General features: G+C 35.8%; 1 protein-coding gene across 1 annotated transcript; it reads left to right on the plus strand.

Annotated features, from left to right (window-relative positions):
- The first annotated feature begins 5,936 nt into the window (after positions 1 to 5,936).
- LOC137247560 (putative mediator of RNA polymerase II transcription subunit 29) lies at positions 5,937 to 9,695 on the plus strand. Its single transcript, XM_067778543.1, has 2 exons — positions 5,937 to 6,012; positions 8,064 to 9,695. Exons 1-2 carry the CDS (start codon positions 5,937 to 5,939, stop codon positions 9,299 to 9,301), a joined length of 1,314 nt encoding a protein of 437 aa, XP_067634644.1. The 3' UTR covers positions 9,302 to 9,695.
- The last annotated feature ends 4,201 nt before the right edge of the window (positions 9,696 to 13,896 follow it).

Below are 13,896 nucleotides of genomic sequence, written 5' to 3' on the forward strand. Positions count from 1 at the left end.
AAAATTCGTCGTCCCGATCAGACAAATTTTCCGATCTACACGCTGCCAGCCTTTCCAAATGAACCAACATTTTCTTTCGTGGTTTGCCATTGGTTTGTATTAGAGGTTTACGCCGATCACTTTATCGGCGGCGGCGGCGTGGGCGGCGCGCCGTCTTACGCCGGTGTTCTTACTTTAAAAAGCTTGATTTTTCTATTTAAAAAAAAGTATTTAGGAAAGGTTTCATTTGGATGTATTTAAGGAAATCAAAGTTTTGGGCATTTTGGAAAGATCTAGGGTTTTTGCCTCAAAAACTCGCAGATCGTTCAAAAATTCTCAGTAGTAGCTCTTTGCGGAGGGATTGTCCCTCGTTCACTTACTCCAGGGAGGCTTCGAAACTAACCCGGTCTTTGGAATTGGTACTGCTGCGTCTGCTGAAAAGAAATAGAGATACGTAAAATGGTCATACTTTTGTCTGTATATCTCCTGCAAAGCGTAGTTTTACCTGGGGTTAATTCCTAATAATCGTCGCGAGAACAATTTCTTTAAATCATTTGTGACTCTTTGGCGGTCACGCACAAAGGCGACTTACGGTTGCTATTCATGGTCTATTAATACTCATGCCTCTCGTGGTACAGGGCGCATCCAGTTTTTCCGAGCTACAATTCCCGATGATTAGGAGCTACAATTCCCGATGTGCGAACAGTAGCAATCCCGACCACCAGTCGCTACCACGCCTCCTGGCCCTCACACCATATGCCAGCACAGAAGCTATAGGACTGCGACTTCGAACACATATGTACCTTCGTCGACGTCACTTTCCTAGAAACTCTAGGTGTAGTTCCGAAGACTTTCTAACGGATGTTTTTGTCGCGCTATGCTGTCGAGCTACACGGCCAAGGATGCCGCCCTCGAAATCATAAGCAGTCTAAGTGGATGTAATTGCGTAACTCATGGATGAAAGTCGTATAATCCTCGGCGCATCTACATAATTAAAATTTTACAAGGACCCTAGACACAATTTTTAAAATGTAGCTCAAATTTTGCAGACGTCTGTGTTCACAACATTGATTTCAATAGTATTCGTTAATTGAAAACGATATTTTTGAATGGATGACCGCGTATCTTCAGTTTTCAGATTAGTTCGACTATCCACTACGTTAGGGTAGTAGCACACACGGTCTTTAGTTCGGCTTTAGCCTCACCACTCTGAGTGTTCTTGCGAAGGACAAAGCCTCACCTGGTAAATATATGTGCCTATGTATTCACATTTGTAAAAGGAGCCGTAACGCGTAGGTTATATTTAAACTTGGTTGGTAGGCTATAAACAATGTTATTCACTCCAAGGGACTAGTTTTGCATAAGGGCCGCCAACTTTAGGAAATGTTAAACCGGGAGACTTGGGTATTGAAGGATGAAGTGTCAAAATCAAAATTAACATTTCAGACGCTATTGTATAGTTTCGAAAATAAACAACAGGTCTTTAAATGTAAGCCCAAGTGATCTTTTAAACCCTTCTCATACGTACATATATCCTCAACTTAAGTATGAGGTAAGAATCATTTCAAAGGAGTGTTTATGCCCCTAGAACCTACTAAAGGATTTTGCAACTGATTTCGCTTATTCCTTCAGCCAATCGCAATGTAAATTTTTTTAAAAAAATCGGCACCTTTTTTTAGTAATTTGCTTTTTTAACAACTTGAGGTCACATTGAAAACATGTTCGCCTTGGGCCATTTTATTTGCATTGTTCATTATCAATTTTTTGAAAAAATAAGCAAAGTGGGCATATAAATTTATTATAAAACTTTTCTTTTAGTGTTTTGTTTTAATAACTTGGTGAATTGAGCGATGCAAAGTCCGTGTTAAGCTGACATCGAAAGCGCCTGTTTTTTTTTTAATAACTTATGAACAGTTAGAAAGAGTTAAATTTCGCAATTAGTTTCTTATAACTGGCAGTGATGCGCATCCGTTGATACCACTTTCGACCATAGAAAATATAGTACCGCGCCGGGCGCCGCCCAGCGGCGGCGGCGGCGTATATCTCTAGTTTGTATGCGGTAAAATACATCGTTGATCCGTTTTACAACTTTGTATGGGCCTTTCCTATGCTGCGGAGGTTCCACCAATGGAGTGCAAAAGGCTAGTACAGGAGGAAGGGCGCAAAGGGCGGTTGGTCACAGGCGCAGATGCAAATGCGCACCACAATGCGTGGGGAGGAGCAGATACGAACGAGAGAGGCGAATCTCTATTTTGTTACATCCTGCAAACCAATTTGCAGATAGCGAACAGGGGAAATGTCCCTACATACATTGGTCCAACATCCAGCAATGTTCTGGATATTACATTGAGCTCCGAGCGTGATATATCAAGGTATGATTGGATGGTTCTTGATAGACCATCCTCCGACCATGCGTATATCAGCTTCAGCATCCCCCTAAAGAGGGAAGAGAATCGAGGAACCTTTAGAAACCCTAGGTCGACGAACTGGACTAAATTCCAGAAAGAGGTAGAATAGGAGATTGCCAATGTGGACGAACTGGAGGAGTCGAATGAATTCCTAACAAGGACGCTTATGACTGCGTAAGCTTGCCCTCTAAGAAGATTCAGAGGAAAAGCAAAGCCGCCATGGTGGAGCAGTGAGCTGAGTTTTCTAAGGAGACAGGTAAAAGAAATGTTTAAGCTCGCAAAGATCGCGGAAAGCGGAGCATGTCGGGACGAGTACAGGGATCTACTGAGGATCTACAAGCGTGAAATTTCCAGGACGAAGAGAATCTCATGGAAAAGTTTATGTACGGACATAGAGTGCTCCAGCGAAACAGCACGGTTGAAAAAAGTCCTAGCAAGAGGAAACATAGTCCAGGGACTAATAAACAAAGAGAACGGGGAATGGTCACGTAATAGTGAGGAATCCCTTGAGGTGCTTTTTGACACACATTTCCCATCGGGAGACGGTTCAGAGGAGCCAGCAGACATCACTCACACTTCGATCACGCAGCGGGTAGTGCCGGGCTTGGTGACCGATACCGAGATCGAATGGGCAGTGAATACGTTTTCTAAGTTTAAATGCTACAACTTTCAAGTATGGCGGTCGTGGAATGGCTTAAAATAATATTCGATGGGTGCATAAGGCTGGATCATGTACCACACTCTTGGAGACCTGCTCGTGTAGCTTTCCTACCAAAGGCGGGGAAGATCGGGCACGTGTATCTTAAAAAATATAGACCCATCAGCTTAACATCATGTCTGCTCAAAACCTTTGAAAAGCAGTAGAAACCGTGGAAGAGAATAGCTTAAACTGCAATCGTGTTAACTTTTATATTGACAGTAAAGACGCAATTAAGGCAATAATCTCGCATAGCACAGCATCTAAATGCGTGTTAGAGTGTAAGCATCTCTCTGGAGAGAATCGGGACAGGGAGAAGCATACATCTATATTGGGTCCCAGGGCATATGGGAATAGATGGGAATGAAAAAGCGGATGAACTAGCTAAAAAGGGCGCATCCCTTGAAGCTTGCTCCGTAGAGGTCCCAATTAGACTGGGCGAGAATAAGCGAAGGCGAGACGTGCACATGATCGACCAAGCGGGAAAGGCGTGGGTTCAAGCGTGGGGCTGTAAAGTGTCGAAGATTATGTGCAGGTCTTACAACCTTAGACTAACAAAGTTGCTTCTATCATTAAAAAGAGAGGACTGTAGACTCATGACGGGTATTATGACTGGACACTGCCTTCTGGCGTCACATGCCTTTAAATTAGGCTTGATCAGTGATAGCATATTGTTACGATTTTACTGTAATTCCCCTTAGTTGCAATCTTCTGCCAACGTTCGTATCGCGAAACTATTGAATAAGTAACTCCAATATTTAATAATGGAAAAATGGCCTTTATTAAAGTACTTCACAATAACACTTATACTTTGCAACTATCTGGCTTAATAACCAAACTGATAGCTTAACTGAAACTGACTTTCAAAATAATACTGCTATGGCTCGCTAGATAGCGTCTTAATCGAAACTGCTTGATAGCTCAAATCAAACTGAATTCCAGCGCCTCTACATTTGCTGCCTTTTATACTCTCTGATTTCAACGTTCGCATCTTCTAGGCGGTTTCATTTCCAGAATCTACTAGATGCCATCAGCTCTCAAACTTCTCAGCTGTAACTACAATTGCACGATTTTATAGCTTCTCTCATTGCATACTTTCAGGAGTATCTCAGATATATGCATGTGTTTGTGCATTGATTCTCCGCTGCTCGTATACGTACATGGTACATATGTGTAGACGCAATTATTGTTTTGTTTATGTAGATACATAATGATTGATCTATGGATGTACATGATATCACTGTTTAGCATCGGCTTAGAGATAGCAGCACCCCTTAGTTTTGCTAATATTCGTAACACTGCCCTCCACCTAAGTCTGATGGTCCCGATCAGATAAATCTCTCGATCTAAACGCTGCTAGCCTTTCCAAATGGACCACTTTCATTTTGGTTTCATCGTTTTACCGATGGTTTGTATGCGGTACACTACATCTTTGATCCGTTTTACAACTTTGCCTTCCCAATTACACTGTAATTTTGGGGACAAACCTTTTTTACGTTGTGGGTTGTATAACAGCACCAAATCTTCCTGAAAACCTTCCGAATTAATTGCTTTATCGTATCTGGCTTTCATCTTGTCACTCATAATCTTTGTTCGTTGCCTTATCAGATCATGTATTTCTCTTAGCTCTTCTTCCAAATCACTAGTGGATTTCTTGACATTTCTCTCCGCATTGGCATCTATCCCAAACTTCAAATCAGCTGGCAGTCTAAGGTCATTGCCAAAAATTACTTTTGCAGGGGTTTGGTCCGTTGTCTCATGCACTGCTGATCGGTAAGCCATCAAGAATAATGGTATGCGGGTATCCCACTCTTTATGGTACTTGTCTACTACTTTCCTTAAGTGCTCCTCCAATGATCTATTGAATCGTTCTACCATACCATCGGATTGAGGATGCAATGCAGTTGTCCGTGTTTTTCGAATGTCCAATGATTTACACATTTCCTGGAACACAGCTGATTCGAAATTCCTGCCTTGGTCAGAATGTAACTCCATTGGTACACCATACCTTGCAACCCAATTGTTTATAAGCACTTCTGCTACTGTTTCTGCTTCTTGGTTTGGGATTGGGTATACCTGTAACAGCAGCCTTATGATCTTACCCTGTTTCCCACTTGGTGCAACCCTGTTGTCTATTGTGAATGGACAACAGGTGTTGAAACAAGTTGGAAACGGGGAGGTCGGCTCGTAATGAAAAGGCGGCCATCATTATTATTAATTTTGGCAGAGACTTGGCGTGTACGACAAATTTACAAAAAGAAAACTAAATCTAAGTCTACGTTAATTAACTAAGTGCTTCTACTTAAATATTAAAAATACTCTTATTCTACAGTAAACAAAACTATATCTAAACCTAATTAAACCAAACTAAAACTAAACATTAAATTCGTGTTTGATTGTTTTCTTGGTGTTTGAGTGGAGCGTGCGTGCATTAGCGTGCGCACAAAAACAATTTTTCTGAAGGAGTTCCATAAGGAACGCCACATGGCGACCGTGAGGCAGCTTGCCAAATTTAATGTAGGATGGAGCACCAGGCCACCTTCGTAAGGCAGCGCAATTGGTGAAAATATATAAAACATAAAATGTAAAAATCTACAAAAAAATATAAAATACAAAAATCTACAAAAAAAATATAAAATACAAAAATCTACAAAAAAATATAAAATACAAAAAGCTTTACAAAAAAAATACAAAATACAAAAACCTACAAAAAAAAATATAACACATACAGAGGTTTCGGCATACAAATTGAAGGGAAGCTGTACCCAACATAACGGGACAAGGCAATGTACGGCACCCCGAACCAAGCGAAGCCACTATAAATAACGGCACATCAGAATAGCAGCTGCACAATGAAGCTGAACGAAAATTGTAAGCAGCGAAGTGATGACGGCAGCAGCAGAACAGCAGCAGCGGTGAAAGCGTATGGTGAGGCGTAGCTTGCAGTATGAATGTATGTTTGAGATGTAATATGTAGTTGCTTTTGAAAATACATAATTTTTCTTATAAATATTTTTCGATATAATTTTTAAAATTTCTTTTAAATTCGGTCAATCTCAAACCAATATTTTTCGCAAAAATACTTAAAATACCTTTAAATTCGGTCAATTTCAAATCAATATTTTTCGCAAAAATACTTAAAATTTCTTTCAAATTCGATCAACCTCAAATCTATATTTTCCGGAAAAATTCTTAAAACCTAACCGCAATATCGGTTGTTTCTTCAACTTTGCCAATTTTTATAATATTTTCATACATAATAACTCTAAATTTTCATAAGTAAAGCAATTTAGATTTGCAACAATAATGTGTATAGCTTGAAATATAATCAGTCAAAATCAAACGTGAATACATACAATAAAAATACATACTTTTAACATCGTTCAAAATTAAAGTGAAATGGATATTCTCAAATTTATTAGTCAATTAAAGTAGTTTCCGATAATCCCATATATGTAATAGATATAATTCGAAACAAAATTGATACACATACATTTTGAATTTTTTTTGCATCACTTTAAAGTATCTACGACTTTCAAAAATTTTTTTTTTTTTGACACAAATCGAAAAAACGAAATTGGCCTTACACATATATACTTTCAATAAATTTTTATATGGTGAGTATGTATATGCATATATTACATAAATTGTGTCTAAGAGCGAGGCATTTAAGAAAACAAAAAGGAAAGACATAAGCATATACATAGTACATTGTGCGAAGATTTAAGTAATTTTGAACATATCAAATACTTTGAAATACTTTAACAAACCGTAAAAATTTAATACATTGAAAACTTTATTAACTCACAATACAAAAAAAAAAAAAAACAAACAAAACATTTTGGTGAAACGGTGCGGCCGACACGTAAAATAATGATGAAAATTCAATAAATTTTTACAATTCATACTCCACATTTTGCTGTGTAGCGGTGCGGCCGACACGTTAAATATTAAAATTTAATACTTTTTGTGCAACGGTGCGGCCGTCACGTTAAACAATATTGTAATAAATACTAAATTGCAATAAACATATCACGTCTAAAATTAATACTGTCTTGGAAAATTGGAAAAATAGATCAGGATTCTCTCTTATATACCGTATATGGTAGCACACCCGGTATAAACAATTTTTTTATTCATTGTTCACAGGGAATACAACCCAGCTGTCTCTCAAGTGACTCCAACTTCAAATAATGTCAAATTTATTCAATTCACTAATTCTACTTCAACATTCAATACAAAATTCAAATTAGATTATAAAATCATTCTTAATTTCTTTTCAATTAAAATTGACATTCATAACACAAACTTGCCACTTTTATTAATTCAACTTAGGTGATAAAACCATTTCATATTCACTTTCAATTCAAATTTGTTCACATTCATGTCTCAATCCGCAGCAACAATTCAATTTAGGTTAATACAATACAGGTTACAAAACCATTTCAAATATATTCTCAATTCAAATTTGTCCTTATTCAGAACTCAAACAATTTAAAATTCTAAAACCATTCCAAATTTCTTTTTCATTCAAATTCGTTCATATTCATACCTCAAACTTGCAACTTTTTCACAACTCGAATTAGATTATAAAATCTTTTCAACCTTCTTTTCATTAAAATTTCTTAATGCTTGGATAGCATACAAAGCTGCAAGTGTAAGAGCCTTCCTTTTGCTAATGTCAAATTTCGAAACAAAATTCAAAGAATTGAGAGAAAATTTCTTTAAAATTAGAAAACGCGTTTTACATACAGGTCGTTCTTTACCGACAAGGCAAGAGAAGTTAGATGAATATAAAAATTCTTTAATTGAGGCATATAATAACATTTTAATAGAGGCAAACGGGCATTTTGAAAACCGACCTAGGCCAATTGCTGTGAATAAAAGTTTATCACGTTGTAGGGAAGAATTAATTAAATGTTTTACAAAACTCAACTGCACAATTAAAGTACCAACCAACTACATCGACTTAGTCTAAGATAACACTTTTATATCAGATACGGATCGGGAAGAAAAAGAATCCTTCGACGCATACAAAATCGAATTTGAGGAAGAAGAGGAATTCTCTGACTCATCAAAGCCGGAAACACTCGACACTCGTATCGGTGAACAAAGTTGTTTTTTACCTCATACCGAAAATATTTCATTACAAGAAAACTTCTGTGGTTTCGATGACCCAGTCGTTACATCAAACAACTCTTTAGGGCTTTTAACAACTTTCCCAAATTCCAACCAATCTCGTACTAGTTTTCTAGAACCAACAATAATGGCTACACCAGAGCAAAAGAGACAGTTTATTGGGTCGTGGGCGCCTTTATTTAGGGAAAACTATAACGGTGACCCCTTAGCGCTAGACTCCTTCATAGATAAAATTGAACTAGTAGAAGGATGTATAGATCCAGATCTTGTGCCAACTTTCATTTTATTGGTTAAATCGAAGCTCGAAGGGAAAGCAAGAGAAGCAATTCCGACAAATATAACATCTATCCAAGAAATTAAAGATGCTCTTAAAAGTCGAATAAAGCCAGACAATTCAAAAGTCGTTGCAGGGAAAATAGCTTCACTAAAAGTTACGAACAATAATTTAACCGAGTTTGCTAAACGAGTAGAGGAATTATCTGATGCTTTAGAGAGGTCTCTAATTATCGGGGGAATATCAAAAGACAAAGCGCACGAGATGGCAGTCGAACAGTCAGTAAACGTCTGTAGGCTAAATACGCGCTCAGACTTAGTCAAATCAATTCTCGCATCAACCTCCTTTAGTGACGCAAAAGACGTCGTAGCAAAAATGATAGTCGAACAAAACAATCAGGCTACAGAAAGGCAGGTATTAGCTTTTCGATCAAGGTTTAACAATCAACCCAACTTTCGCAATAACAATAGAGGCAATAACTACTACAATAACAATAATAGATACAACAACAATAGCAATTTCAACAGGTTCAAAAACAATAATAATTTCAATAGGTACAACAACAATAATAACGCTAGATACAATAATAACAATCAAAATAGGCAAAACAACAACTATAGGCAAAACAACGACAATCGAAACAATAGTAACTCGCGTAATACTAGCAACAGTCAAAATAGGCTAGAAAACAGAACCAATACTAACGCCGGAAGTTCAAATACGCGAAATAATGCAAACGTTCGCTCTTTAAACTTGGACGCCCCTCAGCAGCGAACACTGAGGGACGAGGAGATAAACGAATAAATATTAAAAATATTTTTTGTCTAAAGCTAAACTACTCAGATTTTATCGAAACTCATATAACCGGATCTAACAAATTATGTACATTTTTACTAGATACACAAGCTGATATTTCGCTAATTAAAATTTCTAGCTTAAATAAGCACATTCCCATTAACTATGACGAAATAGTGAATATCACTGGCGTTACATCAGATTCTGTTGCTACTTTGGGTAAAATAAACATAAACCTAAATTTTTCGAATAATCTAGTCGAACACAGCTTACATGTGGTAAAAGATGACTTCAATATCCCATCAGACGGTATACTGGGTAAAGATTTTCTTCATTATAATAAATGTGTAATAAATTATTCAAATAGTAGCATCTCATTCTGGGCAAATAAAGAAAAAGTCATTATGCCAATCCTACACGGAACAGAAAGAGATATGTGTGTCATACCACCAAGATGCGAAGTTTTTCGAATTTTCGACTTAGGTCACTCAACAACTCCACTTTTCGTTGAATCTCAAGAAATACAAAAAGGCGTATTTACCGCAAGATGCATTACAAACTCCAATAACCCAGTCATAAAATTAATCAATACCACAAGTGATGTACAATTCGTAAACAAAAACTCTATTAAAACAGAAAACTTATCTAATTATCACGTCTATGTAATCGACAAAACTAAGTCAGATGATAAGCGAATTAACGAAATAACTTCGATTTTAAAAGATCAAATTCCAAAAGATGCACCATCTGAACTTTTAGATCTATGCATACAATATGCTGACATATTCGCGCTTGACAACGATAAAATGACGTTAAATAATTTTTATGAGCAGAAATTGCGGTTAACCGACAACGAACCAGTGTATATAAAGAACTATCGTCTACCCTATTCGCAGCGGGAAGAAATTAACAGACAGGTTACAAAATTATTAGAAAATGATTTAATAGAAGAAAGCTATTCTAACTACAACAGTCCTCTTATCTTAGTTCCTAAAAAGAAAATAAATGGCAAAAAAGCATACCGAATGTGTGTTGACTTTCGCGCAGTTAACAAGAAGCTAATAGCAGACAAATTTCCATTAGCACGAATCGATGATATTTTAGACAATCTTGGCAGAGCCACATTTTTCTCAACTTTAGACCTTTTTTCTGGATTTCACCAAATACCATTACACGTAGATTCACGCGATATAACCTCATTTTCTACTGATCGCGGAGCGTATCGATGGAAGGTATTGCCATTTGGTCTGAACATTGCACCAAATTCGTTTTCTAGGATGATGACCATCGCATTTTCAGGAATACCCCCTAATGTAGCTTTTCTTTATGTAGATGACATTATAGTCATCGGCTGTAGCGAATCCCATCACATTAAAAATTTGTCTAAAGTATTCAATACTTGTAGATCATTCAACCTTAAACTCAATCCAAGTAAATGCAATTTTCTAAGACCAGAAGTAACATTCCTAGGACACAAATGCTCAGATGAAGGTCTGTCACCAGACGAATCTAAAATAGACGCAATTCGTAACTATACTAAGCCAACAGACAAGGACGCTGTAAGAAGGTTTGTAGCTTTTGCCAACTACTACAGACGCTTTATTCCCAACTTTGCATCTCTGGCAGCACCTCTGAACAGACTGAATAGGAAAAGAGTAGAATTTAACTGGGACGAATCATGCGATAAAGCCTTTGATGCACTAAAAGCATCCCTAATGTCACCAAAGATATTACAATACCCAGATTTTTCTAAAGAGTTCACCATTACAGTAGACGCTTCTAAGACGGGATGTGGAGCGATACTCAGCCAAGAACATCAAGGCAGCGATTTACCCATATGTTATGCGTCAAAATCTTTTAATGAGGCAGAACAAAAGAAAGCCATCATTGAGTTAGAACTATTAGCCATTTATTTTGCCATTAAACAATTCAGACCATACGTTTATGGAAATCACTTTATTGTAAAATCAGATCATAGGCCTTTAGTCTATTTATTCACTATGAAAGACCCATCTTCAAAACTTTCTAGAATTAGACTTGAGTTGGCAGAATACAATTTCACAATAGAGTACATAAAGGGAAAATCAAATGTAGGAGCGGATGCACTTTCTCGCATAACCATTGGCGAAATAAAAGAATCAACCAAAAATATATTTGCATTTCAGACTAGGGCTATGAGTAAGAAAAAGAATAAATGTAGTTCTACCGGAAATATAGACTTATGTGAAAACATACAAACATTAAACGTGTTTAATAAATTCACTCATAACTTTTCAAAAAAAATTCCTCGTATTAGATCAGAAATATTTCATGATAAAAACAATAAACAATTTTTAAGAATATGCGCGCATATAAAGCATACAAAGCATATAAAGCATATAAAGCATATAAAGCATAAAAGAACAATTTTACTTGATTTTGAATTTTCTAACGAAATAAAGAATTTCGATAATTTACTTTCGAGGCTAGAAAAAGAAGCCGGAAAACGCAATATTAAGGAAATAGAATGGCCAAAAAACGATTTAATTTTCAAATATATTACAATTACAAATTTTAAAGAAAGAGGAAATAGGCTTTTACAATTTTTAAAAATTATTTTAATGCATCCAATTGAAACAATCACTGATCAGGAACAAAAATCAAAATTATTAGCAATTTATCACAATGATCCCATCACTGGAGGTCACTGTGGAACGAAAAAATTATACGCCAAATTACGAAACAAATTTTACTGGAAAAACATGACAAAATACATAGCTAGTTATGTTAGGAAATGCGAAAAATGTCTTCTGAATAAAGTGAAAATAGGAAATAAAGAAGAACTCGTTCTAACTCCTACTCCTAATAAACCTTTTGACATTGTCGTAATTGACACCATAGGCCCATTACCAGAATCGAGATATGGTAATAAGTTCGCGCTTACCATAATCTGCGATCTGACAAAATACTTAGTTACAATATCAATACCTGATAAAAGTGCAAAAACCATCGCGTCAGCACTATTCGAAGGCTTCATTTTAATATACGGTGTTATGAAATCCATTAAATCAGATTTAGGTACTGAATTCAAAAATGAAATTTTTGCAAATTTAACCAGTTATTAAATATTGATCACAACTTTTCTACACCATATCACCACGAAACCGTAGGAACTGTCGAAAGAAACCATAGAGTTTTCAACGAGTACCTACGTGCGTACTTAAATGATTCCTTTGATGATTGGGATACATATTTGAGATATTTTACGTTTTGGCATAACACAACGCCAAATACGGTATTCGATAATAAACCTACTCCCTTTGAATTAATTTTTGGTAAAAAGGCCATTGTGCCATCTGAACTGAAGAACGAAAGAATTGAACCAATTTATAATATCGAAAATTATTCAAAAGAAGTAAAATACCGAATGCAAAAATGCCACGCCTTGGCTAAAGAGTTAGTAGAAAAACACAAAATAAGGAATAAAGATGCATATGACAAAAATGCACAACAATGGTAGTAAACATAAACGATATGGTTTTAGTTCAAAAAGAACCACGGGAAAAACATAAAAACATATATCAGGGCCCATACCTAGTAACAAGTATAGACGGTGTAAACGTAACCATTTTTGATAATGAAAATAAAAAATACAAAACGGTACATAAAAACCGCATAAGAGGAGTACCTAGATAAATACAATCGGATGTACCCAATTTAATTTTGAGATAGTCAAAAAAGATTTTTTTTATTTTTCACTTCGCTAATAAAGCAAATTTAAATCAAAATTTCTCATACTCTAAAACCATACTTAATTTAAGTAAAAGCACATTTAAATAAAAATATGTCAAACGATAGAAACAATACGTAGCGTAAGTAAAATAAACAAATGGAAAATGTATGTATAAGTTACTATTCAAAACCGATATAAATGAAATTTTGAAGTACAAAGAAAACAAACAAAAAAAACTATTAATATTCATATATGTAAATATGTAGGCTTAAAGCACAGATAAATGTAATTAATTAAATAAAATAAGCTACTTACAGAAAAAAAAGAGAATAATAAATAAACTATTAATATTCATATATGTAAATATGTAGGCTTAAAGCACAGATAAATGTAATTAATTAAATAAAATAAGCTACTTACAGAAAAAAAGAGAATAATAAATAAACTATTAATATTCATATATGTAAATATGTAGGCTTAAAATATAAATAAATGTAATTAGTTAAACTAGCCAAGTTAGCCTAGGTAGATCTGCCGCAAAGCTCAAAATTATCCTAATTTTTTTCCCAATCGGGATGAATAATAACCACCCAAACAGGTTGAAGCCGACAAACCTGATCAACTTGTCGACTTCAAACTTTTTTCGAAAAGGGGGATGGTGTAACAGCAGCCTTATGATCTTACCCTGTTTCCCACTTGGTGCAACCCTGTTGTCTATTGTGAATGGACAACAGGTGTTGAAACAAGTTGGAAACGGGGAGGTCGGCAAATGAAAAAGGCGGCCATCATTATAATTTTGGACATGTTAAGAAAAACACGAAGTAAGTGTCTGGAGAACTAAAACATTTTAATTGAAGTGTACAAACTAAAATACAAATTTTAAAAAACTCAA

The sequence above is a fragment of the Eurosta solidaginis genome, chromosome 4 (assembly GCF_040869045.1).
Source record: "Eurosta solidaginis isolate ZX-2024a chromosome 4, ASM4086904v1, whole genome shotgun sequence".
Taxonomy (NCBI): domain Eukaryota; kingdom Metazoa; phylum Arthropoda; class Insecta; order Diptera; family Tephritidae; genus Eurosta; species Eurosta solidaginis.